General features: G+C 43.9%; 1 protein-coding gene across 1 annotated transcript in view; it reads left to right on the top strand.

Annotated features, from left to right (window-relative positions):
* LOC147701265 (IgGFc-binding protein-like) overlaps positions 1-27,619 on the top strand; it is a 441,798-nt gene that overhangs the window by 34,050 nt on the left and 380,129 nt on the right. The window contains 2 exon segments of the mRNA XM_086929330.1: positions 5,908-6,251; positions 25,035-25,605. Coding sequence (XP_086785456.1) covers positions 5,908-6,251; positions 25,035-25,605 — 915 coding nt within the window.

The raw sequence follows: 27,619 nt of genomic DNA on the forward strand, positions 1-27,619 counted from the left end.
CCATCAGCGATAGGTGTAAGTTATTCATCCTTATTAGATCCTTTTTTACTCTTGTCATCAGTGGAGCCATATTTATCTCTACCACCATGTCAAGATTTGCTGATATTGCCACCCCCAAGTACACGGCTGAACCAACTACTCTAGTGTCATGACATACTGAATATCTATTTTCAACAATCTGTGTCTTAGATTTGTTCAGTTTTTATCCCGAGATTTGACCGAAACATTCCGCCTCTACTTCAATCTCCCTAATGGCAGCGGAGCGGTTAGGTGTCAAAATGGCAACGTCATCCGCATACGCAAGAGTTTTTATTGCACAGCTGTTTATATTCATCGGAGCAATCTGTAGATTCTGTTCCAGCCTGCGCAAATAGGGATCCAAGTATAATGCAAACAGGAGGGGGGATGACGGGCAGCCCTGCCTGGTCCCTCTGCAGATCTTGACTGCTGCAGAGTATCCCCTGTTGACCCTAATCTTAGCCATTGGGTTGATATACAGGGTCTGTATGGCCTTGATGAAGCCCTCCCCAATTCCATTCCACCTCATGGCTGACCATAGGTATCCCCAGGAGACCCTATCAAATGCCTTCTCTGCATCTAGAAACTGCGCCGCCATGGGGTCTCCTAGGGTACCTGCTGCATCAAACATGGTAATGACCTGCCTGACGTGCTGTGTTGTTCCTTTTCCAGGGATAAACCCATGCTGGGAGGGACTAACCAAACCCTCAACCACCCCTGCTAATCTTTTAGCTAGTATCTATGAGTAGAACTTGACGTCAGCGTTCATCAACGTAATTGGGCGGTATGAACCGTGTTCGGTTATGGGTTTACCTTTTTTTGGTATTACGATGATGTTAGCTGCACCCCAGGACTCAGGAACAGATTCACCCTTTTGTGCCAATGTCATGATATTAAACATGTCCCCTATGATCACTGTTTGGAATATTTTAAAAAATTCCACCGGGATCTGGTCCGGCCCTGCTGCCTTCCCCGAGGGAAGACTGCCAAGAGCAGTGACCAGTTCCTCTAACCGGAATCCAGCATCTAACTCCTCCTTTTCAATTGCGGAGAGCACCGAAGGAGGCGCCTCGCTCAGATATTTTTCTATCTCTTCCATGCTGGGTGATATATCTGAGGAGTAGAGATCTGTATAGAATTGTTTAAAGACCTCCCTTACCTGTCCTAGCTCTGTGCCAGTGTCTGATGCTATTTAACTTCCTGCAGTCTCAGGCAGGGAAAAGGTAACTTACATTTTTTTTATTTTATACGTTTGACTTCATCTTTGAATTGGACATTTAACCACATGGCTGCTGCGGGGATTTTTGCGCTGTGCTGCAAATTGCAATTGTGCTGGCACTATGACGAGCTCAGCTCGTCATCAGCACACGACCACCGTGGGTGATGACGAGCTGAGCTCGTCATCAGCAGCGAAAGGGTTAATAACTATTAAAAATAGAGATTTTTTAACTTTTTGTTTGGGTGAACTTGTTCCCGAAATATTGTATTGCTATTTGAATCTGCACTCTGGTTTTCTACATGAGACAGCGAATCTGCCAGAATGAAAATAGCTTCTGGGGCCTTGTCACTGTAGGAACATGATGAAATACATTTTCTACATGTCCCAAATATAAATGCCATGGGCTACAGAGCATATACACTGGTGACTTAGTATTATTCAAAATGCAATATTTGCCTATAAAAATGTGTCCTTTGCAAGTTCTCACTGCAAGCTTAACACTGCATCAGTCAGGCTGCATTGTATAGTCCTGAAGCTATGTTTTCAGAGCTTCTGTAGAGATAGCTGTTAGTCCTGACATCCTTGGCCAAGTTTCCTCTTAAAATTTTTCCTTCAGGCCTCCTGTTTCATTGACTTCATTTTTTCTGGCCTTAGTACTCTGCTAACCCTTGCTAAAGCGATTATGCTCACTCCCTAGAGCATGTTAGATTTTCTTATCACCTATTTGCATATACTTGTAAGTCCCAAATAAAGAGTCACTACAGGTGCTCGGGCCTGTAAATTAATTGCTTCTAGTGAGCCTGCAGCACTGATTTTTCCACCCACTTAAGTAGCAGTTTAAATATCTCTCACATCTGCCATTTCAGCCCGTTGGTGTGCAGTTTTGGAGCTAACATTTCAACCTTGCAAAAGAAACTTTTTGTCAGGTCAAAACCTTCTTTTTAAATGCATATAAGTCAACCCTAGATTAGGCCCTGGACAAAGTATTTAAAATCTGAGATCTACATGACACATTTTTTTTTCACTGCTGCAAGGCCTACCTCTCTCTTAGACTAACTTCAAGTTACCTTATTACAGTTACATTTTTTAAGCGTAAGTTTCAAATGGGAATAGGTACCTGTTTAAAGAGACACTGACATCGGTTTAAGTGCCGCCACTAGACCTTCTTACACTAGTGACCTGTTCTTTCTCTAGAAGCGCATAGAGACCAGTGGTGATTTGGTCTATATAAAAATAAAATAACATAACAAAAAATAACATACCTAGTTAATGTTTGGTATCTCTCTGGAATTGTAATTTTAAATCAAATTTAACAGTACAATTCTATAAATGACACTTTTAGAAAGATAGAAAATTGAACAATTGCCAATACTGTTCTTTTCAATCCTTCTTTTTCAACTACACATTTGAATTAAACTCAATGTGGATGTGAGACTTGCACATCACTCTGAGTCAATCACTTGTTTTATTTTTACTTTGAATACTTTTGTTGGTTACATTTCACCAAATTTACATTTTCAACATCTACAATACAAAAATAACAACATTTTGATAAAACATTGAATTATACATATTCACAATCATTCATTACTCACAGTCGCTCAACAAATCAAACATTCAGCCACTTGACATCCACATACACCAGTAACACACCATATTTACAATTGAATATTAATTACAATTTTATACAACAACCATAGACATTGAATTTGTCTAATTTCTTTAAGTTTGGAGCGATGTTGTTAATTTGAAAATCTTATGGCTCAACAAACACTGGTCTACGCGTTTCAAACTCCTACTTGGTAGGGAGTTCTCAACAGGACCCAAAGCTTAATTGAAGAAAGCCTGGCTAGGTTTTAGCCGACGCTCAACAAACAGTCCAATTGCATCCATACCCTTCTGACTTTTAAACTTCCTGTCAGATACTTATTTCCTAGATTGTCACTCCTTAGTAGCTCGTAGATGTAGGCACTCAGGCACACCTTTGAGTGCCGCTCGTAATCCCGAATCGGTGGGGTCAGCGTGTGCATTCTATAGAAAGATGGCATTTGTTTGCGTGAACCATTTGGTACCTGCAGACTCAAGGTCACGTGACTAGGTATGGGTGGCAGTTGGTCTTTGCGTTATCCTCCTAGACAGCCCCACACAATGGGGATCTGAAGTATAACTGTATGCCCCACTTACACTTCAATAGGCTGTGTCCTGTTTCCTCACAAAGGGCTGCCTACCCCATGTAGTTAGTATGGGGCCAGTGCCATGAAGGCAGGGTACCTGTGTTCTTCAAAGGCATTCCTCTAGAAGCTTCTCCGCACTTCACAGGCAAAACTGGTTATAAATACTAGACCTCCAACACCATCACTTCAGTACACTTCTGGACCTGTGGATACTCTACTAGGATGAAAGAATGCTGTGCTGCAACAATGACTGCTTCTCAGGGGGACTGCCGTTCTTATAGAACTGCTGCTACTGCTGTTTTGGCCTGCTGCCTGGGCCATCTGTGAGTGTACCCTGCCAAGTGGTGCCACCCTAGTCTTGGACCCTTGAAAGTGGGCTAAGGTACTCTTCCAGCCTCTGTGAATCCATAGAACGTATTTTAATAAATATTACAAGATCAAAATGACAAAAATCTAGTCATTAGAATCAGAGCTTTGACCTTTGATGAAGGTTGTGCACAAGAGGGAAGGACAGATGGCCAGAATGAGGTGCACCGTAGGCCTATAATCCAGCTAGTTCCCACAATGTAATTTGACTCTGTATTAAGGTTCAGCCCATCTGCACCCAGACCTCGAAACAACAGCATTCTATACAATTGTGTTCTGAGAAACATCCTGAACAAATTCTGTGTGATGATGTAATGATATAGTCTGAGTAGAATTTGAGGCCATGCTAGTGGGTGAGAGTTGCAAGAGGCTGTGTACATTGACGTGGTGCAGATTCATTTTAGTGAGAGAAGATGAAAAAGAGCCCTGATTAATACTTTGTTTTCTTCCGGATGGAGAAGAAAATACTCCTTGAGTGCCACCAATACCAGATTTCTGAATTTTAAGTAGCCAATCGTGACCAAAGGTATCAGACGCCTCTGACAGCTCTTCTTGAATCGAGGCATTTACACTGATGATGTATAATGCCATGCACAAAACATGTCCAGCAGCCATAATGACAAGCTCTGTGGTTATTTAGGACAAGAACCACAATGAGTGTTGGCTTGGGCACCAGGAATCTGAAAGGTGCATTGCTGCTTGGAGACACAAAGTTGGAATATTTTCGCTACCGCAAGAGTATTCAACTGATTGCTAAACTAGAGGGTTCTACATTTGCCTTTTTCAGAACATTGATTACAGCGCCCTGCTTATAAGGAGGGTGCATTCATTGAGTCAAAGGATGAATTTAGAATATCAGATATAGGTAGCTGTACAATAGTTTTAGGGTGGTAGAATACAAACTAGCTCTGGGCCAAGGGGGAACTTGGAATATGTTGTTAAGAAGCTTGTACAAATTCAACAATGTGAGTGAGAGAAGCAGCATCAGGTTGAGACTGAGAAAGACGAAATCATCGGAAATCATGTTTATAATGTCGCCAAATTTTGAAATCAAATAAGCAAGTTCTTCATAAAGGGAATATTATTGTGTCGTTAGAGTAGTAAGATAAATATTAAGTGTGTTAAATCAGTTTTAGGAGTGAGCATTTATTGGACATTGGGGAGTTTTTATATTTGTTTTTCTGTTTAGATAGTAGCTGAATTTTCTTCTCAATGCCTTGGCTAGAAGGGATAAGAAGTTAAATGTGTTTGAAATCTAGACATAATATGCCTCTTAATTTTGAGAGGGATCTCCATCTATGAAGCCAAGTATCAAGGAATTTTCTATGTCAGGACAAATAGATACAGGTGAAATTTCCCTGCAATCACATGTTAGCATCTGCAGGTTTAATACACAAGTGCAGGAGAAGTATGGGAGGAATGGAATTTGAATCAATGGTTTTCTGACCAACAACTGAAGATCACATGAGGAGAAACTTGTCTCAAGAGGGATCACTCAGTCAAGCAAATGTCCTAAAATGTGAGTGGAAGCTTTAGTGAGTTATTGGTGGGAACAGGTTTGAAGAAGAAATATAACGTTTTTTGCATAATAGGAAATCATCTCAGACCAGAGGGCAGGATTCCGGAGTGCTAAAAAATAAGAAAGATAAATATTTGGGTTACCAGGGTTATGTTAAGTGGACTGTGGGTAATGTGTTTATTGGCAAGACCTCTGACCTATTTAATGTACCTTTTTTTACTGTGGGGAAAACCTCTATTCCTCTAACACTATCAAATGTGGATCTGTTTACCAGAATAAATATATATTTAAGAAAATACTTGAAGAATACTGATAAACTTGAGCGTTGCTGAGTGTTTACTATTTCTCAATTACACTCCCTGAAACACCCACAATCCAAACACTGAGAGAGAACCTCAGTTGTGAGGACAGCTCCTTACCCTCCCAATTCCTTGAATAAGGAAAACAGATTCACTCTTTTAAATGCATTTATTAATGTGCTGGCCTTGTACTTAACTCTCAAATAACTTTGCAAAGGAACCCTACATTTATTGGTAACTAAATGGCTAAGTTATTTTCTGTAACTTATAAAATATTCATATGCTGATTCACATCTTCTTCTATGGTTACAGGGCAATTGTACTACCCATTGTGCAGCTCAGTGTCCTGCCGGAAGAAGGAAACATGCCAGCTCATCAGTGGCAGCCCAGTGTGTGTCGCACAGTCACAATCTGTATGCTGGGGGAGTGGAGACCCACATTGTCATACATTTGATGGGATCAACTACGACTTCCAGGGCACTTGCACCTACACCATCGCCAAAACCTGCGGTGTGGACAACACTCTGCCAGTATTCAATATCGAGGCTAAAAATGAGAACAGAGGGAATACAAGAGTATCCTACGTCAGCTTTGTAACAATCAAAGTCTACAACTACATAATCTCCCTAATAAGATTTGAATATGGACAAGTCAGGGTAAGGATCTAAGGAATACATTTTAGTGTTTTTTGAAACAGTGTGGATATGTTGAAGAACATATCATGGTTTAGTGATGAAGCCGTTGGCATAAAGTGTTTGGGCTTACAATATATTCAGTTTTTTCCATTGTTTAAAATAATAATCCTAAAGGATCGTCAGTAACATCCATTGCTTCTGATGGACAGTAGTCAAACATTGTCATAAAACCAGAAAGTCAATCATAAACTGGTGTAAACCAGTACTTAATTTGATCTGGTGCTTTCCTATGCTCAGAACCAGCACTAATGACAGCCCACCACATGGTGGTGCAGTCTGCCTAATGTTAAGTTGAGCCTAACAGCAGTCTTACATAATGTCATATACATTAAGCATGAATAATAAATACTACCCACTCTATTTATATATTTTAGTTACCTAGAATAGTCTAACTTGCCACACTTGTAGAAGAGCCATCATTTGTAGTTGTGTTGGTACTGTCATTGGAAGCACTGGCAGGGACAATGAGCGATACAAGCTGAATTGGCAGGATAGCCCTAAACTTATTTTAAGGTTCGAAAGATAATATCTGCAATGTCTTAAAACAAAATTGTTCATAAGTTAGTGACATATTTCTTGTTGAAGACTACCGTAAAAAAGTACGATTGTCTGTAAATGAGTCCAGCTTGCTGTATATTGATTTCAGGAAAAATCTGGTTTGCTCCACAAAACTATACTTCCAGAATAGAATACCAGCTTGTGACCATGTAATGTAGTGTGAGCAGCAAAGGAGCCATTGCCTGTGACCTTGTATGCATGGAGCTCCAAATCAAAGTCTTCAGTTTGGACCCAGCTGCCTTGCTGTGGCATCTTCAACGATAAGCCTGTATCATCCAATGCAGCATTGCGTATTTTAATTGAGCTGAGTGCCCTATTTAGAGCTTTTTAACAAATACTTCTCAATTCCCAGTGAAGCATGAATATTTATTATTATTATTTATTATTGCTTAGTTATTGACTTGAAAAAGCACAAGCAAGGTTCGAAGGAAAATCAAACCCTGCACCTACATTTCACAGCAGGTCTTCCCTATTAAGAATTACACTTTAGCATGGAAGAATATATTGAGTCCACTGAGTTTTTTGCACCCTCTGCTCTGTAGAACTTGGGCAGAAGATATAAATATCCTGTGCCCTTTGCTAACTTAAGGTGACAGGACTATCTTGCCTGACCTATATACCCTTTCTTATTGGCGATTGTTAGACCTGTCGTCATCAGGGCAGTCTTCCCCAAAACGTTTTGGCTGCTTAACCTCATGCGCACTAGCCTAATTCCGCTCGCACGCTGAGATATGCGAAAACGCATGTTACGTGACGAGCTGGGCTCGTCATCAGCGTGCGAGGAGGCTACGCCATGACGAGCCCAGCTCGTCATCAGCGTCCTATTTTACGGTATCTTCTTTTTGGCCCTAGGATTCTAAGCACTTTGTCCCTGCTGACCAGTGCATATGCTTTTGCCCTACACAGGATATCATTGTTGTATAAACAATTGACATATTTAGTTTACTTATAAGCCCCTTGTAAAGTGGTATACCATATACCCAGGGTCTGTAACCTAAATGCTACTAGTGGGCCTGCCGCACTGATTGTGCAATCCACACAGGTAGCCTTTCAAACCTTTCTCAGCCTGCCATAAGGCCTGTGTAAAACCTTAACAATGCCTTAAACTCTCCTATTACTATGGATACTGGTCTGGGAGCAGGCTGACGCTACGTGGGAGGCATTGGTACCTACAATGAAAGGTATTTCTGCAGTGGGAGACATGCTGCAGGGTGATATCTTATAGTCAGGACAGCGTCAGAACTCAGGGTGAACAGGGCCATGATGGACAAATGGTGTGTAGCTTATGAGTTGCTCTAAGAATGCACAAGGTCCCAGATAAATCGTGGGGTGGTAGTTTATGGGGATATATGCCCACACTGGGAAGGGATCCCCTTCTCACACTAGATGTGGGAGACTAGACATGCTACACTGCCATGAAGGTCATAATCTTCAAAAAGTTTAGGCTGACACCTGAGAAATACTAACAGAGGTTCAGGGCCTGTCACAAGATCACATCACATATCTGGGTGTACTATTTAGTCATTACTAGGAAGGCACTGAAGGGCAGGGTGAGGGAAAGCTGCCTATATGAGATTATGGCTGTACAACTTGATTTTGAAGGAGTACATGCTTAAGCTTTGTTTTAAAGAGTTGCACCAACCCTTGATAGATAGTAAGCTTTATGACCCTAGGACGCTTGCTGAGCAGCATGCCTATGGTACGGAGTCAACTGGTGGCCCCAAATTAGGTAATTCCCCATGCACTTTACTAGGTTGGGGTGGCTGACAACAGAGAGAGTCACTGTCCCTTGCCCATTTGAGTTGGGGGGGGGGGTAATGTCTTGTGAAGGTTAACGTGAGCCCTGCCATGCCTGTGGGCTTTTTGCTTCGTAATAGCCTTGAGCACACAACCTGGAAGGGAGTAGAGCTCCAGGCTTTTGTGTGTTTGGGTTACTTAAGTGGGTCTGTGCTACCAGAAGGTCCATGGTTGGCCAGAAAGGGAGTCCAGAAGGGCTGGAGCCTCAAACGATTGCCCAGGCAAATTCTATGAACGGTTAAAGGCAGAGGGTGTGGTCTTCCTAGTGAGGTGGATGTGCCACCTGCAATGGCTGCTCCAGAGACCTTTGCCGAGGGCATTTCCCCCTTGATGACCTACCAGAACCTGGTGGATGACATGTGGAAGGAAGACCCACTGAGAAGTTCTGTAAGTTACAAAATTAGTGCCCCACCCTTTCGGAACTGAGTAAACAGGCCAAAGTCCAAGCAGCAGGTGAAACCTCTGAGAGTCATCACATTTACAATGAGGACAACCTCCTTTACAGTGAGCCTAAGGCTCTTGTGAATGGGACAACAAGGACCCTGGTGGTACCCCAATGCGACTGGGCCTTCCTACTGGTACAGGCTCACGAAATTCCCCTTGCAGGTCACCTGGGCCAAGACAAAACTATGTAATCTTGTTACTCTCTTTTTTGGATCTAGGATCTAGGCTTCCTCAGATGCATACTGTAGGAGTTGTGTGACCTGCCTCAACAATGGGAAGATAGGACAGAATCTTAAAGCTGCCCTTAATCTCTTGTTTTTTGTTGGCACCCCATTTGAGAGGTTGGGAATCAAGACTGTTGAGCCTATGGATGCCCAGACTACTTTAGGTAACAGATTTTTCCTGGTTCTAATTGATCATGCTTCTAGGCAATCCCTCCAAAAACCATCACTGCACCTGCAGTGGTGAAGGCTCTGATGGGGATTTTTACTCAAGTGGGTTTCCCCAAGGAAATTGTATTTTCCAAAGGCGCCAACTATACGACTGATTATATGCAGTAAATGTGGAAGGGCTTTGTGGTAAACTACGACTCACTATCTACCCTCTCCAAACAAATAGGCTTATTGATAGATTCAACAAGATCATGAAGGGCATCAATAGAGGCCTACCTGGGGCCTTGAAGTGTAAGTAGGACTTCCTCTTGCCATGCCTTATGTTTGCATACAGAGAGGTGACACAGAAGGGAGTTGGCTTCAGCCACTTCGAGCTTCTGAATGGACACCCAGTCAGAGGACCTCTGAGTCTGATGAACAAAGTGTTGGACCTTAAGACCCTTAGGCAACCCAAGAGGTTGCTCCATTTCAATCACCTCAAACCCCACTTTTTAGTGGTCTGAACTCTCCAAGCTGTCTATGCTTGGAGGTATGTACTCTCCATGCTGTCCATGCTGTTGGTGACAGATGGAGAAGCGGAGGTGGAGAGTGAAACTTTCCATGACCTCTCAGACTCCAAGGAGACAGATGGATCAGTGGTAGTAGTAATTATTTACCCCAGTATGACTACTGACCAGCATAAAGGCTGCCACCAAGTGTTGGTGCAATACTCCTCTTTCAATCAATCAATCAGGCATTTGTAGAGCATGCTACTCACCCGTAAGGGCCTTAAGCTGTTTTGGGGAGTGCTGCTACTGCTCGAAGAGCCAGGTCTTGAGTAGTCTCCTGAAGGTTAGTAGGTCTTCGGTCTGCCGTAGGAGGATGGGGAGTGTGTTTCAGGACTTGGCGGCGAGGTAGGAGAACGATCTGCTGCCGGTGGTGGGTCTTCGGATGTGGGGGATAGTGGCAAGGGCGAGGTTGGCAGAGCGGAGTTGGTGGTTCAGGGTGTAGAAGGTGAGTCGTCTGTTGAGGTATATTGGTCCGCTGTTGTGGAGTGCTTTGTGTGTGTGGGTGAGGAGCTTGAAGGTGATCCTCTTGTTGACGGGAGGCCAGTGCAGGTCTCTCATGTTATGTTATGTTATGTTATTATAATTTATTGTGCGCACAGCTACTCCAGCCAAGGAGCGTCCCGGCGCATAGACAAGGAGAAACATAACACAACAGGAAAAGATAAGACATAATAGGGGCAGCTAAAACAGAAAAGTTTTTATTGCTCTCCGGTAGGTCATAAGGTCCTCTAACAAACGGATTTCAACCGGGAGAGAATTCCAGGTTAGTGCAGCTTTTACGCTGAAGGAGCGACCCCCCATGCGGCTGAGTCTGAATCTAGGGACTACAACAAAGGCCTGGCCTTGAGAACGGAGGGTGCGAGTGGGGACATAGAAAGAAAGACAGCTGGACAAGATTTCAGGGCCCCTACCTCTCAAGATCTTAAAGGTCAAACAGAGGACCTTAAAGAGAATGCGCTTCCTCACTGGAAGCCAGTGTAGGGAGCGAAGGACACTCGCCACCGGGCAAAATCTGGGCAGGCCGACAATCGCTCTAGCCGCAGCATTTTGAACCCGTTGCAGGCGAGTTAACTCAGCCTGGTTGGCCCCGACCAGAAGGGAGCTGGCGTAATCCAGGCGAGAGATGATAGTTGCCTGGATTACCAGCTGTCTGGTTGGGGCATCAAAGAATTTGAGTACTGGTCTTAAACCTCTCAGCAGACCAAAACAACAGGCTGCTGTTTTTTTGGTATGTCCTACAAAGGTAAGGCCCGCATCCAGCCAGACCCCCAGATTTTTCACCTCCGATACCGGGGTCGGGGTAGGTCCCAGCTCTGGAGGCCACCATTGGTCACCCCACAGCTCCACTCCCCTTCCGACAATCATTACCTCCGTTTTAGTGGCATTAAGCTGGAGACAGTTTCCTGTCAACCAGCTTGCCACCGCCTTCAGTCCAGCCTGAAACCTGGGGGCATCTTGGTCCGCATCCCAGCTGAGAGTGACCGCCAGCTGTGTGTCGTCGGCATATGAGACCAGAGTTAGGCCCCACTGCCTAGCGACATCAGCCAGCGGTCTCACGTAAAGGTTAAACAACGTGGGACTCAGCGAGGACCCCTGCGGGACCCCCATGGCCAGAGGCTGGAAGTTGGACTTGAAGGGAGGGATGGCAACACAGAAGGAACGATTGTCGAGGAAGGAGCGGAACCATTGCAACACCTGGCCACCAATACCAATCTCCTCGAGCCGATGCAGGAGGATGCTGTGGGATACCGTGTCGAAGGCGGCGCTGAGATCTAACAATATCAGCGCCGCCGTTTGACCAGCATCCAACCTTGCACGGAGATGTTCCACCATCACAAGAAGAGCAGTCTCCGTGCTGTGTCCAGCACGGAAGCCATTTTGTGTGGGGTCGAGGGCGTTGGTCCGGGCTAGATGTTCTGACAGGGCCAGATTGACATGGGCCTCTGTAATCTTTGCCGGCCAGGGTAGCAGCGAGATGGGATGGTAACTTTCAGGCTTAGACGGGTCCAAGGAGGGTTTTTTAATAATTGGGGACACCACCGCCTGCTTCCACTTAGTTGGAACTACACCCGACTCCAGGGAGAGGTTGACAAGGGCACGCACAGCAGAGCGTCCCATAAAGGTCTGATCTCGAAAGAGAGCAGGTCTTACTGGATCAGATGGAGATCCAGATTTAACTTGCAGCGCAAGTTTGTCAAACCCATCCGAGGTGAGAAGGGGGAATGAGAGCAGGGTGATCTGATGAGGTGTCCCGTTGGAACTTCCCAGACCGATCCCTATGCTAGGGAATGTCTGATAGATTGCTTGGACTTTTCCCAAGAAATAAGAAGCGAGGGATTCGCAGTGGGAGATGGAGCTCACGGCCATAGAGGTAGTCCGCTTCGCCATGAGATCTTTCACGGCCTTGAAGATGGCCTTCGACGGGTTAGTGCTGTTTCGAAATTCTGCGGCATAAAATGCCGCTTGAGCTCGACAAATAGCCCGATGATAGAGCTTGACGGACGTGGCGTATGCAGCTTTTAAATCAGCCCCATACGTCTTCCGCCATGCCCTCTCCGCCCGTCTACAGGCTCACTTCAGGGCACGTAAGGCGCCATCGTACCAGGGACTCGACTCTCTAGTATTGATTTTAGTCGATACGATAGGTATCAGAGTGTCTAGAGCCCTAGTAAGCCAAGAGCAGAAGAGGTCATATCCCTCTTCTACGCCATTCAATGGACCCAGCGGCTCCTCTGACAGAAGACGATGAAAGTCTTCTAGCCTGAGTTTGTTCCAAAACCTCCTAGGTACCCGTCTAGCTGAAGAGGTAGAGGGAGTAACCGATATAGGACAAAGAATGGACACCAGGAAATGGTCAGTCCACTCTACCGGAGAAATAGATGTAATTTTAGTCTCCGGCAAGTTGGTGAAGAAGGGGTCAAGAATATGTCCCCCAGTATGGGTAGACTGGGAAACCAGCTGGGAGAGTTGAAAGGACTCTAAGTCTGAGGAAATGCTGCGTACCGTCAGATTGGAAGGGGTGTCGAAATGAAGGTTCAGGTCACCCATGATGGAAAAGTTGGCGCAATCAGTGACCAAAGTGCCAACAGTATCGGGGAAAGCATTTCTGAACACCACATCGCTACCTGGCGGACGATACACAACCATCCCAGAGAACGTAAACTGAGGGCTGACAGAGACCTTAAAAGAGGCACTTTCACACCCGGCGATATTAAGGCCACTCCACACACAAGGAAAACTGGACCTAACTATAAGAGCTATACCCCCACCTCTAGAAGATCTATTCAAGGTGAACATAGAATAGTCAGGGGGGCATGCTAGATTGAAAATAGCAGCGTCCGCTTCCTGGAGCCAGGTTTCAGTGATGGCAAAAATATCGGGTGCTTCATCCTCAATAAGATCGTAGATGATCTGGTGATGTTTCAATGCCGATCTGACATTCAGGTTTAGGATCCGCAAAGAGGAAGGAGAACCCCTAATGCGGTGAACATCTGAAAAGTTTTTCCGGAGGATGGAGCCCGGAAGGTCAAGTACCCAATCGTTGCATGGGCAGCGGTACGGACCGCAGAGCGGATGGACAGGCGGAAGATTAAAGCAATGGCTCACCTGACCGATGGAATATAAGCTCTCTCTGGAGTATGTCAGCATTGGGACACGAAAAGATGAAATACTTGTCGCAGCCCAGCACCGCAGCGTCCCGCACGGCCTTAGCGCGGATGGGCGCAGACGGGCAGGACTCCGGCCACGCGAAGGCGCACCGGCTACGCGATCCCACTACGCTAGGGGAGGAGCTTTAAGTAGGCGTCCTCGCTGGCTACTGCGCACTAAAGCACAGGCAGCTGATAGTAACTGCAGCAACACTCACCCCACCCCATGTGGGGTGTGATGTGGCTGTGACAAGGGACGTCAAGGGTCAGGCATCCGGAGGCATTCTGTATGCGTTGCAGTCGTTTCAGTATTTTGGCCGGGGCACCCGCGTAGAGGGTGTTTCCGTAGTCTAGCCTGCTGCTGACGAGGGCCTGGGTGACTGTTTCTCTTGTACCAGTGGGGATCCACCTGTAGATCTTTCAGAGCATGCGGAGGGTGTGGAAAAAGGAGGATGAGATGGCGTTGACTTGCTTGGTCATGGAGAGTGTTGAATCGAGGATGAATCCCAGGTTGTGTGCATGGTCGGTAGGTGTCGGTGCTGCTCCCAGGACAGACGGCCACCAGGAATCGTCCCAGGTTGAGGGGGTGGAGCCAAAAATGAGGACCTCAGTCTTGTCCGAGTTTAGTTTCAGGCATTCGGCGACGGCTTTCATTCCTTCATGGAGGTTGGTTTTGGCTGTCCGAGGGTCCTTGGTGAGGGAGAGGATCAGCTGTGTGTCATCAGCATAGGAGATGATGTTGAGGTTGTGCAGTCTGGCCACGTGTGCGAGCGGGCCATGTAGATGTTAGACAGGGTCAGGCTGAGGGATGATCCTTGGGGTAAGCCGCATATGAACTTGGAGGCTTCGGATCGGAAGGGGGGAGGCGGACGCTCTGTGTTCTGTCAGAGAGAAAGGAGGAGGTCCAGTCCAGTGCTTTTCCTCGGACTCCTGTGTTGTGGAGGCGGGGGCATAGGGTGTGGTGGCAGACGTGTCGAAAGTGGATGAGAGGTCCAGGAGGATGAGGGCTGCTGTCTTGCTGTTGTCCAGCAGGGCCCTGATGTCATCGGTGGTGGCAATGAGAGCCGTTTCAGTGCTGTTTTTGCTGCAGAACCCAGACTGGGACAGGTCAAGGATGTTGTTCTCCTCGAAGTAGTGGTTCAGCCGTTTGTTGACAGTTTTCTCGATTACCTTCGCCGGGAGCAGGGGGATGGGCCAGAAGTTCTTGAGGTCCCTCGGGTCTGCCTTGGGTTTTTTGAGCAAGGCGTTGATTTCAGCATGCTTCCAGCTCTCTAGGAAGGTTGCGGTCTCGAATGAGATGTTGATGGCCTTGCGGAGGTGGGGTGTGCTGGTGGCGCTGGCTTTTTTGAAGATGTGGTGGGGGTATGGGTCTGACGGTGAGCCGGAGTGGATGGTGCTCATGATTTTGATGGTGTCGTCGTTGTTGATGTTGGTCCAGGTGAGCAGGGGGCTGCTGCGGGTGGTGGCCGTCGGGTCCAAGGTGTCATTGGCTGGCGTGGTGGTCTGATTGTCGAAGCTGTCATTGATGTCTGTGATCTTGCGGTGGAAGAAGGGAGCAAGGGAGTTGCACAGGTCTTGCGATGGTGGGATGTTGCTGTTGTTGGAGCTAGGTTTGGAGAGTTCCTTCCCAATCTTGAAGAGCTCTTTACTGTTGTGTGCGTTGTTGTTGAGGCGGTCCTTGAAGGAGGTTTTTTTGACGGATCTGATGAGGTTATGGTGTTGGTGCAATGTGTTCTTGTGGGCTACATGGTTCTCCAGTGTCTGTTCATGGCGCCATTTCTCCTCAAAATTTCTGCAGTTTTGTTTGTAGGTCTGGAGGTCCACGGTGAACCAGCTGGCGTTCCTATTGGTGCGTCTGTTGGAGGGATTCTTGATCAGGCCGAGGGTGTTGGCGCAGTCGTCGATCCAGCATCTGAGGTTTCTGGTGGCGGCGTCGTGGTGGGTGGGCTCGGCAGGTGGGGTCCGGGCGAGGGTGGTGGTTAGCTGGTCTTTGGTAACTTTGCTCCAACAGCGGCGGGGCATCTGTTGGGTGCGGTGGTGCGTGACTGGTTTCGGAAAGGTGAAGTGAATGCAGAGGTGGTCGGTCCTGTGGAGTTCTGTGGTGTGGCTGAATGAGACGTGGGCGCTTGTGGAGAAGATGGGATCAAGTGTTTGGCCAGCGGAGTAGGTTGGGCGTTGTCACATGCTGTCTGAGTCCGAGGTTGGTGAGGTTTTCGATCAGGGTGGTTGTGTTGGTGTCATTGTTGTTCTCGAGGTGGAAGTTCAGATCTCCTAGGAGGATGTAGTCCGTGGAGGCGAGGGTGCATGTACTGACGAAGTCAAAGATAGAGTCGCTGAACTGTGCCGGGGTCCGGGGATCTGAGGTCAGAGTTCGTCTGAGGGTGGTGTTGGGATCGGTGTGGATCTGGAAGTGCAAGTGTTTGGCGGTGTTGCGGGGGTCGTAGGAGTTGGTCGAAACCTTGCAGATAGACTTATGGATGATGGATATTCCTCCTCTGGCTCCGTTGGTGCGGTTCCTGCGGGTGATCTTGTAGCCATCCGGGATGGCTTTGTCGATGTCAACCAGGTCTCTGTCAGGAAGGCGACGTCCCAGCGAGTTTTGGAGCATCGCTATTGGGTACTGCATTCAGGTGTGTGATTACCCCGTTGACATAAAGGCAAAACAGGGTGGGTGCCAAGACACACCCCTGTCTCACCCCTTGACAACGGGTAATCTAGCTGACAAAGCACCATTTTTCCCACACCTGACGTGTGCGAAGTTCTCCCTATGGAGTCGGATTATCATGTTCAGAAGGGGGAAAGAAATGCCCAGTTCTAGAAGCACAGTCCATAATTTCCCGTGCGGAACCAGATCGAAGGCCGCACAAAGGTCCACAAAGACAGTATATAGTGAACCGCCCTCAATCTTGACGGTTTTCCAAAAAAGCAGGGTCAGGCGGAAAATCTGATCCGTAGTGTATACATTTTTCCTGAACCCTGCCTGATAAGGGCTTAAGATGGAAAACTCCTCCGTCCATTCTAAAAAGTGGTCTAAAATCAGCCTTGCAAAGATCTTTTGCGGCACATCAATGAGCTGATAGGCCAGTAGTTGGCTGGGAGTAGAGAAGAACCCTATCTATCGCCCTCACCCTATCTATTGCCCTCACTCTATCTATTGCCCTCACTCTATTGCCCTCACTCTATCTATCTATTGCCCTCACTCTATCTATCTATCTATTGCTCTCACTCTATCTATCTATCTATCTATCTATCTATCTATCTATCTATCTATCTATTGCCTTCACTCTATCTATCTATCGCCTTCACTCTATCGCCCTCACTCTATCTATTTATTGCCCTCACTCTATCTATCTATCTATCTATCTATCTATCTATCTATCTATCTATCTATCTATCTATCTATCTATCTATCTATCTATCTATCTCCCTCACTCTATCTATCTATCTATCGCCCTCACTCTATCTATCTATTGCCCTCACTCTAACTATCTGTCTATCTATCATCTTACTGTATCTGTCTATCTATCGCACTCACTCCGTCTATCGCCATCACTGTATTTATCTATCTATTGATCGCCCTCACACTATCTGTCTATCGCCCTCACTCTATCTATCTATCTATCTATCTATCTATCTATCTATCTATCTATCTATCTATCTATCTATCTATCTATCTATCTATCTATCTATCTATCTATCTATCTATCTATCGCCCTCCTTCTATCTATCTATTGCCCTCCCTCTATCTATCTATTGCTCTCCCTCTATCTATCACCCTCACTCTATCTATCACATTCACTCTATCTATCTATCGCTTCACCACAGCATCACTCAGCACCACCACAACATCACTTAGGGGCACCACAACATCACTATGCGCTACCACAGCATCACTGAATGCCAAAGCATCACTCCTTGCCACCACAGCATCAATCTGTGCAACCATTTAACAACAATTGGTTTAAATATGTTCTCTCAATGTTTCAAGATTTATTAAAAATGTCACAAGAAGATGTTAATATTTCACTTCGGTTCTTGGATTTTCGTTACAATAAAATACAGTGAACATAATCTTCACAAAAGTTATTTACAAAAGTTTAAGCAATTGCCATTATAAATTACAATAACTTTTATTTAAGTATTAATTATTACAAAAAAATAAAAGCCATAGTTATTTGTAATATCAATACATCTAAGTCACGTAAATACAACACATATTGCATTACAAATGCTATAGGTGTTACATTTGCGAAAGTAAAAACTTTTGGCATTGTAAATGACAAAGCTATTAATATTGCTATTTTCAAAACCAACACATAAATACAAGATTTGTCATTTACAATACCAATAGCTCAAACTTTCCTCATGCGAGACCTATTGCGTAGCAAATGCTTGTTATGTTTGTCATGGCTGCGCACTGAAATCAATTTACATTTCTTCTTTTTGTAATTTTTAACAGATGTTATTTTAAATATAGACTCGTCAAATTGTATTTATATGAATTGATATAATCTCGCTTATTGTAATGTAATGTGCTTTTATGATTTAACATTTTAAATCGAATAAAGCAGATCTTGACTTGCATTGACTAGTGGCTTTCTATTTTACCACACACATTTATCACAAGCATATTGCAAATGTGCTAGCTCTTGTTCAGAAATCGACACTGGGGGGACTTTAAAGACATACTATAATCTAGGGAGAGTATTCATTGTCAAGACCACTATTTTGTCATTGAAAAAGATAAATGGGGAGCCTTGACTATACAGATAATATCTAATTTCTGTTTTGATGCCCAGGTAGTTAGACCAATAGAGTTCCTGTACTGTTGAAGTTATGTGGATACCTAAGTTTTTGATTCTGCCTGTTGCCTATTTAATGCAAGACAAGGACTCACGTTTACTTCTGATTGATGGGGAAAGTTGTACACTCCTCTTCTCCAACTTGAAAAAATGAAAGCTGGATACATTGCTAAAACACTGTCTAATTGGTATCGGTACATTTGGGATGTGTTACTGTCAGCAGGACGGTGGTGACTGGCACCGCTCATGGGTGGGTAGTGGGGCCTGCCCACGCAGGTGGGGGTGCGCGTCTGGCAAACAAAATAAAACAAAAAAACAACTGAAACTTTCCGCCGGACCCTGCATCTCTTCTCCTGCTCTCCTGCGACCAACCGGAGGAACAAGAAGCACAGCCAGGCTCCTCTGACTGATCCCATCGCTGCAATACAGCATTGTGATTGGTCTGAGTGCCGAGACACGCAGCTCAGCCAGGGGCTGGAGGGGTGGTTATGTTTCACCATGAAGGCTGTATTGCAGCCTGCATAGAGAAAAGGGAAATTGCGTTTGGGCAGTCCGAGAGGGCAGGCCAAGCAGTCATTGTGCAGTTAACACGGTTGTACCACTCCTCCCCTCATGAAAGCTGCTGCAGCTGGAGGACAAGATAAAATGATAATAACATTATTATTATTTTTTTCTTTTGCTGTTGTGGAGTAGTGTGGCAACACTCCTCCGCCTTAGTGGATGAGCCGCCACTGCCGCAGGATATCATTGTCAAATAAGATTATGTTATGCAAGAGTCCGCTAAAATCTATTCTATGCACCTCTGAGGTTTGTCTAATCAATTGGCCTAGGGATTAGATCAATAGAGCAAAGAATAATATGGAGAGTGGGCACCCCTGGCTCTTGCCTCTTAAGAGTCAGAAACTCTCCTGTTTTTCACAGTTGACTACTAGTAGCACTGAGGAGCTCATGTATCCTGAACAAATAAAGCTCTGCATGTAGTGGCCAAATCGGGCTTTCTCCATGGCCTGTTTTAGAAATGCACACTATTCACACTGAAAGAGCTTTTTTGCAACAACTGTAAGTGCAAGTATGGGGATGGATCCCCTGTTGCATTTTGTAATGAGATATATACTGCACCTAAAATTGTCAATCATCTGTCTATTTCTGATCAACCTCAACTGGTCATTGCTCACCAAGTATGTCAAACATCCCTCCAGTCTGCTGGCCAGCACTTTCATATTTATCTTAATGTCGTGTTATTCAATTTTATAGGTCTGTAACACCAGCACTTCTCTGATTTTACAATTTATATATTCAGATTACATCTGTTTCCTCCAGTACCCTCATAACCCTGCCGATTCATATAACAAGCTGTAGAGAGCAGTTAAGTGTGGGGCCAACACTGAGAGGAATCTTCTGTAGAAGATGTTTGTAAAACCATCCAGCCGTGGCAATCTGTTAGATGGTAGGTTTCAAATAGCTAATCCTACTTTTTCTACCAAGATCTCCCACTGCAGGTTATCTTTTGTTCACTGTGGCAGAGCAGGGTGTTACATAGTCTCCAGCAAATCTGAAATAATCTGGATCTCTGGGTGTTGACTACTACATATATCTGTGTAGAAGGCCTTAAATGTGTCCTGTTTAGCTGTTTGTGTTTTGGAGAGGGTTCAAATCTTTAGTAGTACATTTGCTATTCTATTTTTGGTTTTAGAGTCTTTCATCCTGGCCGCCAGTACATTTTCAAGTTTAGGATTGTGTTTAGGAAGTGCAAAAGTGCTATTTCTGAGCATTTTGTAAACAATAGGTCAAGTTGTCTCCTTAGTATAGTCACTTCCTTCATCGAATAGAGGGTTTTGTTTTCACTTTATTGTTCGTATGTGTCCCTTGGATGCTCATGTGATTTGGTTTTGGATAGTGGCCAGCTGTGACACAGGTGCACTCTAATATAAATGACCATACCCTGGAGCAGTGCCTTGAAGGCATCCCTAATAACATTAGGTGGGGATGTCCCTATCTGATTCAACTTAATGTATTCATGCATTTTATCTTTTCTCTCCTTTTCATATAATCTTTCAGGATCATAGATCAAACCTCCATGTTTTCCTAGATCTACATGTTTCACCTCAGGTGAAATCCATCCCATATTATGGGCATGTATTCTGAAATGCCTAGGAAGTGTATCTCAAAATCAAGTGCTAGAGTTAGCAGTGTGCTCATGACCCAGACCAAATCTATCCTAGAACAGGATCTGTGGCTATTTGAGAAGAAGGAATACTGCGTCTGTGGTTTTGTCTCCCACCAAGTGTCCACCAGTTCCACCTCTGTTATATGCCATTTGAGGACCATGGACATCCCTCTGCTATGTCTAGCTCTTTGTTTGGGGTACAATTGAAATCTCCTACCAACATCACTTGTGTCTGGGCCCTGTCATTGATGATATCTAGGACTTGAAACAAATGAGGTTCCTGCTGTACATTTGGTTCATAAGATACCATTATAGTTACTTTCTGTGATCTTAGTTTGCCTTTGATGGTTATGTATCTCCCACTCGCATACATCTAAGCTTGTTTTGGACACAACCAGGGGCTAAATCTATGGATGGCTAACATAAATCCACGTACATTTCTGCACTTTGATATTGTAAGATATTGCGAAGAGTAGGTTCTGTGCAACATTACTTTGGTATCTTTCAAGAGAAGGGTCTTTTCTTGAATGCATACCATGTTAGGTGGTTTCCTCATTATTTCTTTCCACATTTTTCATTTTTTTTAACCAGGATATTTAGACCACGCACGTTCCATGACAGTAGCCTAACCCATGGGTAGAAGCAGAACAATACTGAGCCTCTAGCTTGGTGTCCTAACAAATGTTGGTTCCCTGTGCTTGGTGTCCATGTGTTATCTCTAATGTAAGAAGTGATCCCTCCCTTCTTTCCCCAATTGTTGCCTGAGTAAAGAATGACAAATAACTGTTTACCTATGGATATAAAACAATTGTTATTCCAGAGAAAACAACTTGATGGTCAACTTCATCTACCCTTCGCCATTCATTTAGAAGCACAGCCCCACTAACAAAAAGACAAATCATGCTATGTTCACTTTAGCACCTGGCATCTCACTACTATGTAGGGCCTGCAGTGACTCTTTGAGTCGGTTATGGGATGTATCCCATTAGCAGACTCAAGCACGCCTTGCCTTTCCCCATTGATCTGATGGTGTGTATCTTGCCCTTGATGGCTCATATTAAGTCAAACAAGAATGCCCACCATTTCTATTCTGTCTGTTTCTAAGTTCAGCCATGATTTTAGTTTGAGCTCTCTTCCTGGCTAGGGTAGCCTTGGATTTATCCTGATAAAGTTTCAAAGTTTCATTCCATCAAAGAGTTACGCTGGCTTTCCATCAGAAACAGAATAAAGTTTAAGACTCTATGCATTGTGTACAAGGCCTTGCATAATCTAGGACCAGCCTATCTCGTCCACAATCTGATTCCTTATTGTCTGTCCAGAACATTACGTTCCTCAAGTCTAATCGATCTTGTGGTTCCTCGCACTAAAACTGTCTCATGGGGTGACAGAAGATTTCTGGTGTCAGCTCCAAAGCTGTGAAACACTCTGCCCCACTCGATCAAAGCCAGCCCATCTCTCTGGTCTTTTCGTAAGCAACTTAAGACCTGGCTTTTTAATCAATAGGTCCCGCTCCCTCCTCTTAGGTTAAATACTACAGATACTCAGCGCCGAGACGCCCACGGGCCTTTGCGCTTTAGAAATATCAAAATCAAATCAAATCAAATCAGTCCACCAAGACAAACAGCATCCTGTCGTCTCACAGCTTTTAGTATTTCTTCCTTCAGCTTTGATGTGATCTTAATTTAGCAATTATATCACTTAGACTTTTATTGGGCTTCTAATTGGGAGGACCCACTCTGTGAGCCTGTGGTATGCGAATTTCCTGAGGCCTTTTGCACTGATAACCTGGCTGAGGAATCTCTCACTGGATGCTACTGCACTTGTAACTTCAATGGATTTGCAAGAATTGTGTATGTAGATATTGATTCCTCATTTTTTTTCCTTTTTAGCCCACTGGTAGATTTAGCACAGAGCAGAGAGACAATGTGTAATGTAGATATGCAGTGACAAAGTCAAAATTGACAAACTGAGTTAGAATAATAGAGTAAAATATTGTAAACAAAGTGATGCAAACACAACAATCCTCTAAAGAGAGTAACTGCAGATGCGATTTTTTAAAGTTTTAAGTAGAAATAGCCCCAAAAAACACAAAGCAAAAAGCAATCCTAATGGTCACAGTAAACTTAGGAATAGGCTTCTTCTGGTTAAATCTTTCAAGTCCCAACTAAACATAGGAGTACACATCCAGGGTGAGGTACTTAAAGCCTTACAGGGTGTTAGGCAGAGGTCTACTTCTGCCCAGTTGTTAGCTAGGTACCTACAGGAAAAGGCCTTTTGCAGCTTGGTATGGCCCTGTAGCTTATACAGAAGGTCAGCCAACTGACCTATTGGGTCCACTTGTTTGTCCTGGAAATAAGAGAGAGCAGTTTAATTTTTTCAGCACTTCTCTGTGGTCACAGATAGCAAGCCCAGGCATCTTTTGTTGATCCTTAAGTCCAGAAAGTGCTCAGAAGTGCGTGCCTGGAGGTGCCACATTTACTCTAGTCCCTCCGCAATCAGTTGCATAATTGTCACCAGGTTCTGACCTACCGACTTCTGCAGTAATTCCTGTCTGCCTTACTGCAAACATGCCCCATATACCATGCTACTTGGCATTTTCAAGATGGCAAACGTCTTCATCCTCATTAACCTTGAGCTCTCAGGATTGGGGCTCTCAATTGGTAGTTTATTGTGTTAATCCTAGTGCCTTCTTAATCTCACAATAAATTCCGTTTTGGAGCAGGTGCTGTACACCCAACACACCCAGAAACAGATATCTGTCAGGACAAAGGCAAAGTCATTCTGCAAGTAGACAATGGATCCACATAAATTGTCATCACATCTATTCTCTCTCTTTAAAGTGTATCTCAAGTGGTACGTATAAATCAGTAGATATGTCAAGAACAATTTAATACTATGCTGTCAAAAGAAGAACTACAGCCACCCCCTTTCAGCTGATCTAAAAGGCGTAATTCATGACCATTTAGGTCAGCCTGTCAATGACAGTTACCTATTGTGTAGCTCCTGTGAGAAATTTTGCAGATTTTCACAACTATTTAAAGGCTAACCACTGGATGGGAGAAGTTGGAGAGCCAATGCAAATTAGTCTCCTAAAAATGTAGGTAGCAAAAAGGTAATATTCCTACAGTGATTTTTCCTTAATTAAGATTTTCTTTTTTTTTAAAACTTCATCATTGAATTGGATTCTTAATAAATAATACAAATAGCTGTATAATTATTTTTTTAGCAAGTCGTATTCCTAAAATATATGATTAGAATTTGATATCCATTGTTTCTTTATAGGCCAGCCAGCCTTCCTACAGTGAAAATAGTATTTGTCTACAAGTCACTGTAAGGAAATGTTAATATTACATTTCCATATGTCCTACATTTAAATGCCATGCGCCCTGCCTGCAAGGCTTTGAGGACTACAAAGGGGCCCACTTAGTGGTGATTTATTAATATTTAAGAGAAAGGTTTTTACCTGTCAAAAGGGTTAATTTTGACCACTTGATATTTTACATTGCTTCAATCAGGCTACATTGGTAGGCCTGAAGCCATGTTTCCACTGTGACTGCAGTATATAGCACGATATATGTACTACGTTATGTTAAATGTTATGTTATGTTAAATAATTTGTACCGCGCACGTACACCGAGACGGTTTCTTGGCGCTCAATTCACTTCTTTTATTTTCCATGGCATGGGTAAACGTTCCATGGCATGGGTAAACGTTTTACACAGTATAATAGGGATTTATAGATAAATTAAAAGTTCAAATTAGGATTAAGTCAAGTTTAACTATGTTTAAAGGGAATACACATGCACTTTGCTACTGGTAAATCAGTAAATTATAGGATACAGTAAAAGGCACAAAATCAAGGTGCACAAAATGCAGTTTTCCTAAACAACCAATCAGCTTAACTGCCCCTACAGATACTGTCTTTCAAATTTCACCACCAGCCGTGTGATGTATAATATAATATGTGAAATGGGTCCATCCATCCAACAAATAAATTGTGTAAATTGTGTAAAGCCACACACGTGGATCACAATTCGAATGTTTGAGCTCCAGTAAGCTGTGTTTAATACAAGTTTGATTTGTGAATGTTTGGGGTAACTCCTAAAAAAAATATCTAAGCTTGATGCACATAGGTTTGAGAAAATTGCACGTTATGACTAAATTGCAGACCTCCGAATGGACAAGTCGGAAGATGACGAGCAGGCGTAGTGCTAACGTTTAAAACAGAGGTACCAATAAAAGGAGCTAATGACAATAATGGGGTTATAGTATTATTAAATTCACAGAACAGAAAATGGCACTTGAAAATGATAATGTTGGATTGTTATAGAACATGAAGGGCATTTTGATCATGCATATTATGCTAATACCCAGGGCTTGCTTTTGTAGGTGAACAATGACAAGTTAAGTCTTCCTGTTATCCTGAACAATGGAAAACTACGGCTTTATCAATCGGGAGGACTCATCATTATTCAAACCGATTTCACTCTCAAAGTGTGCTATGACTGGAGCTCCTTTCTAAAGGTCGAAATCTCAAGCAGCTTCTTTGAAAATATTTGTGGATTGTGTGGCAACTACAATGGCAACCCCAGTGATGACTTCATGAAGCCCTCAGGGGGGTTGGCTCTGAATCCAGTTGACTTTGGGGCAAGCTGGCAGGTAGAAGATGGCGACCGTTTCTGTTGGCACGATTGCAATGGTGTCTGCAAGACCTGCAGCGCAGACCTGGTGAGAAAGTTTGAAGACCCGGCTTTCTGTGGACTTATCAATTTGGCGACTGGACCCTTCAGAAATTGCCATGTATTAATTAACCCCAAAATCTACATGGACAACTGTGTCTATGATATGTGCATGAACGACGGATTCAAGAAAATTTTATGCGACGCTCTGAAAACATATGCTGATACTTGCCTGAGGAAAAATGTGAAGATCGACGTGTGGCGAACCATAGCAGGATGCCGTGAGTAGAGACCTCTGTTTCCCTGTATTGACTGTAATGACCAGGCTGCTTTTCAGAAGTAATTAGATAGGCATCTTCAGGACTTTTTTTATGGGAAAAATGGCATCAGGTAAAGGAATATTTAGGTTAGTGTTTTCCTGGATGACTAAATGTATGTGCATATAAAATGTAGTGTTTCATTCAAGCAAAGCACACAGTAAGAGTAAAGTTACACCTTTACCATACCCATAATATAAATTACCTTTGAGAAGTGCCCCCCGCCCTTAACTACTAACTAACTAAGTTATGGAAAAACAAGAATGAACAGCTATGCAAATTGAGTAAGCTCAATAAAAATAGTGAATAGTATTTTACCCACAAAGCAGGAAAAAATTACCTTCTGTTAAAAAGAGTTCTTCATCCTTAGTATGGTCTATAAATCCACATGCTACAAAAAGATGCAATGTGGAACAGAGGAGAGGATTTTGCAACATTTTGTTATGCTAAAAGGGGAAGTGGTTGCCAGTAAATCAAACAGGGGACAGGTGGACCACCGCTACAAACACACTCACACTTACCCATCTACATGGGCACTCACTCATACCCATCCGTGCACAAGCACACACATACACCCACCATTCACAAAAAAACCACATGTTCACACCCATTCATAGCACTCACGAACAAATACACGTACAATTATACATATACGCATGCATACATACACCAGACATTAAAAAAGTATTGCATAAGTCTGTTGATATTGGGGGCAGGAGGGAAGCCTCCGTTTTTCCTGGAGGAATAGTACTTCGGCTACTGGCTGATCTTGTGGGAATGTCAGGGTAGTGGGATGGGGTCAGTGAGACAGAAGACCCCAACCCCACTCTATGATAGGTCATCACTTATGGACATTCAGCTATCTGTGACATTTCTGCTAGTCATGAGGGGGAAGACCACCAATCTCTATGCCGAGCTAAGGTGGACACACCAATAGGGCTGTGAAAATTTGCAGCATGTCTGAAAAAACTGAAGGATTCTGATGTGACTGTGAGGTATCTGAAAACTTGAAAACGTACCAACAGCAAACCCACATGAATTCTAAGAAGTGCACGTTTACTATGGAAATCAATAGACTGCTCATGAAGTGATAGTCAGACAGGAGGAATGAAGAAAAGTGGCCTTAAAAACCCTCTCTATTTCTGGAAGGTTGTTAAAGTTCCTTAGAATGCTAGAGGTTTAGACATAAGCACATTGTTTTAAAATAGTCTGGATCATTGCAGGGTGTGAAGGACAAAAGAAGAGAGGGAGTCCATTACTATAGGCCCCTAAGGCCTCCAGAAACTAAGGGCTTTTATAAATTCAGGATTGTAATGCACGCACATCTTGGTATTGAATAACCAAATAACCAATTGGTAGATCCTACCCTCGAGAAAATGAGGAACTAATAAGTGGAGTGAGAATGGTAGTGGGAAACCCAGGGGATAGCCTATCGAGGCCAATATTGGAAAATTTGATCGAAGTCCATAATATCTATTGATAGAAATTTCTTTGGCCTCTTTCATTTATGGTCAAGTGGACCAAGCTTCCAAAATGTTTCTATCTGGAACTAGCATGAAGACTAAGCATTCCATATGGGGGATGTAAGGCCAGGTCTCAATGGGTAGAAGTTCCAATTTGTTTTATTTTTCTCGGGACTGCATGGTTGCCTGAGGCAGCTCCATGGTTTTCAAGTTACTAGGACGACCATCACCATCAATAAATCAGTGGGGCTTGTTTAGAGTTTGTTGGAAGAGATACTGAATCACAAATAGGGTGGCTGTCTGGTCTCCATATTGCAAATGTACTATAGACTATGGCACTTGTATTATGGTGGATGAGACATCCACCACATTTGTCTGGGTTATCATGTCCAAGGAATTCTAAAAAGGTCCCATAGTTCGTTAGATAATGTCTACATATGGAGACTTGTGTCACATATGGTGAAAGTACATTTTATGGCAGCTCTGATTGTACAACCTGTAGTATGCATATTTGA

The sequence above is a fragment of the Lissotriton vulgaris genome, chromosome 7, assembly GCF_964263255.1.
Source record: "Lissotriton vulgaris chromosome 7, aLisVul1.2, whole genome shotgun sequence".
In the NCBI taxonomy this organism is placed as follows: Eukaryota; Metazoa; Chordata; class Amphibia; order Caudata; family Salamandridae; genus Lissotriton; species Lissotriton vulgaris.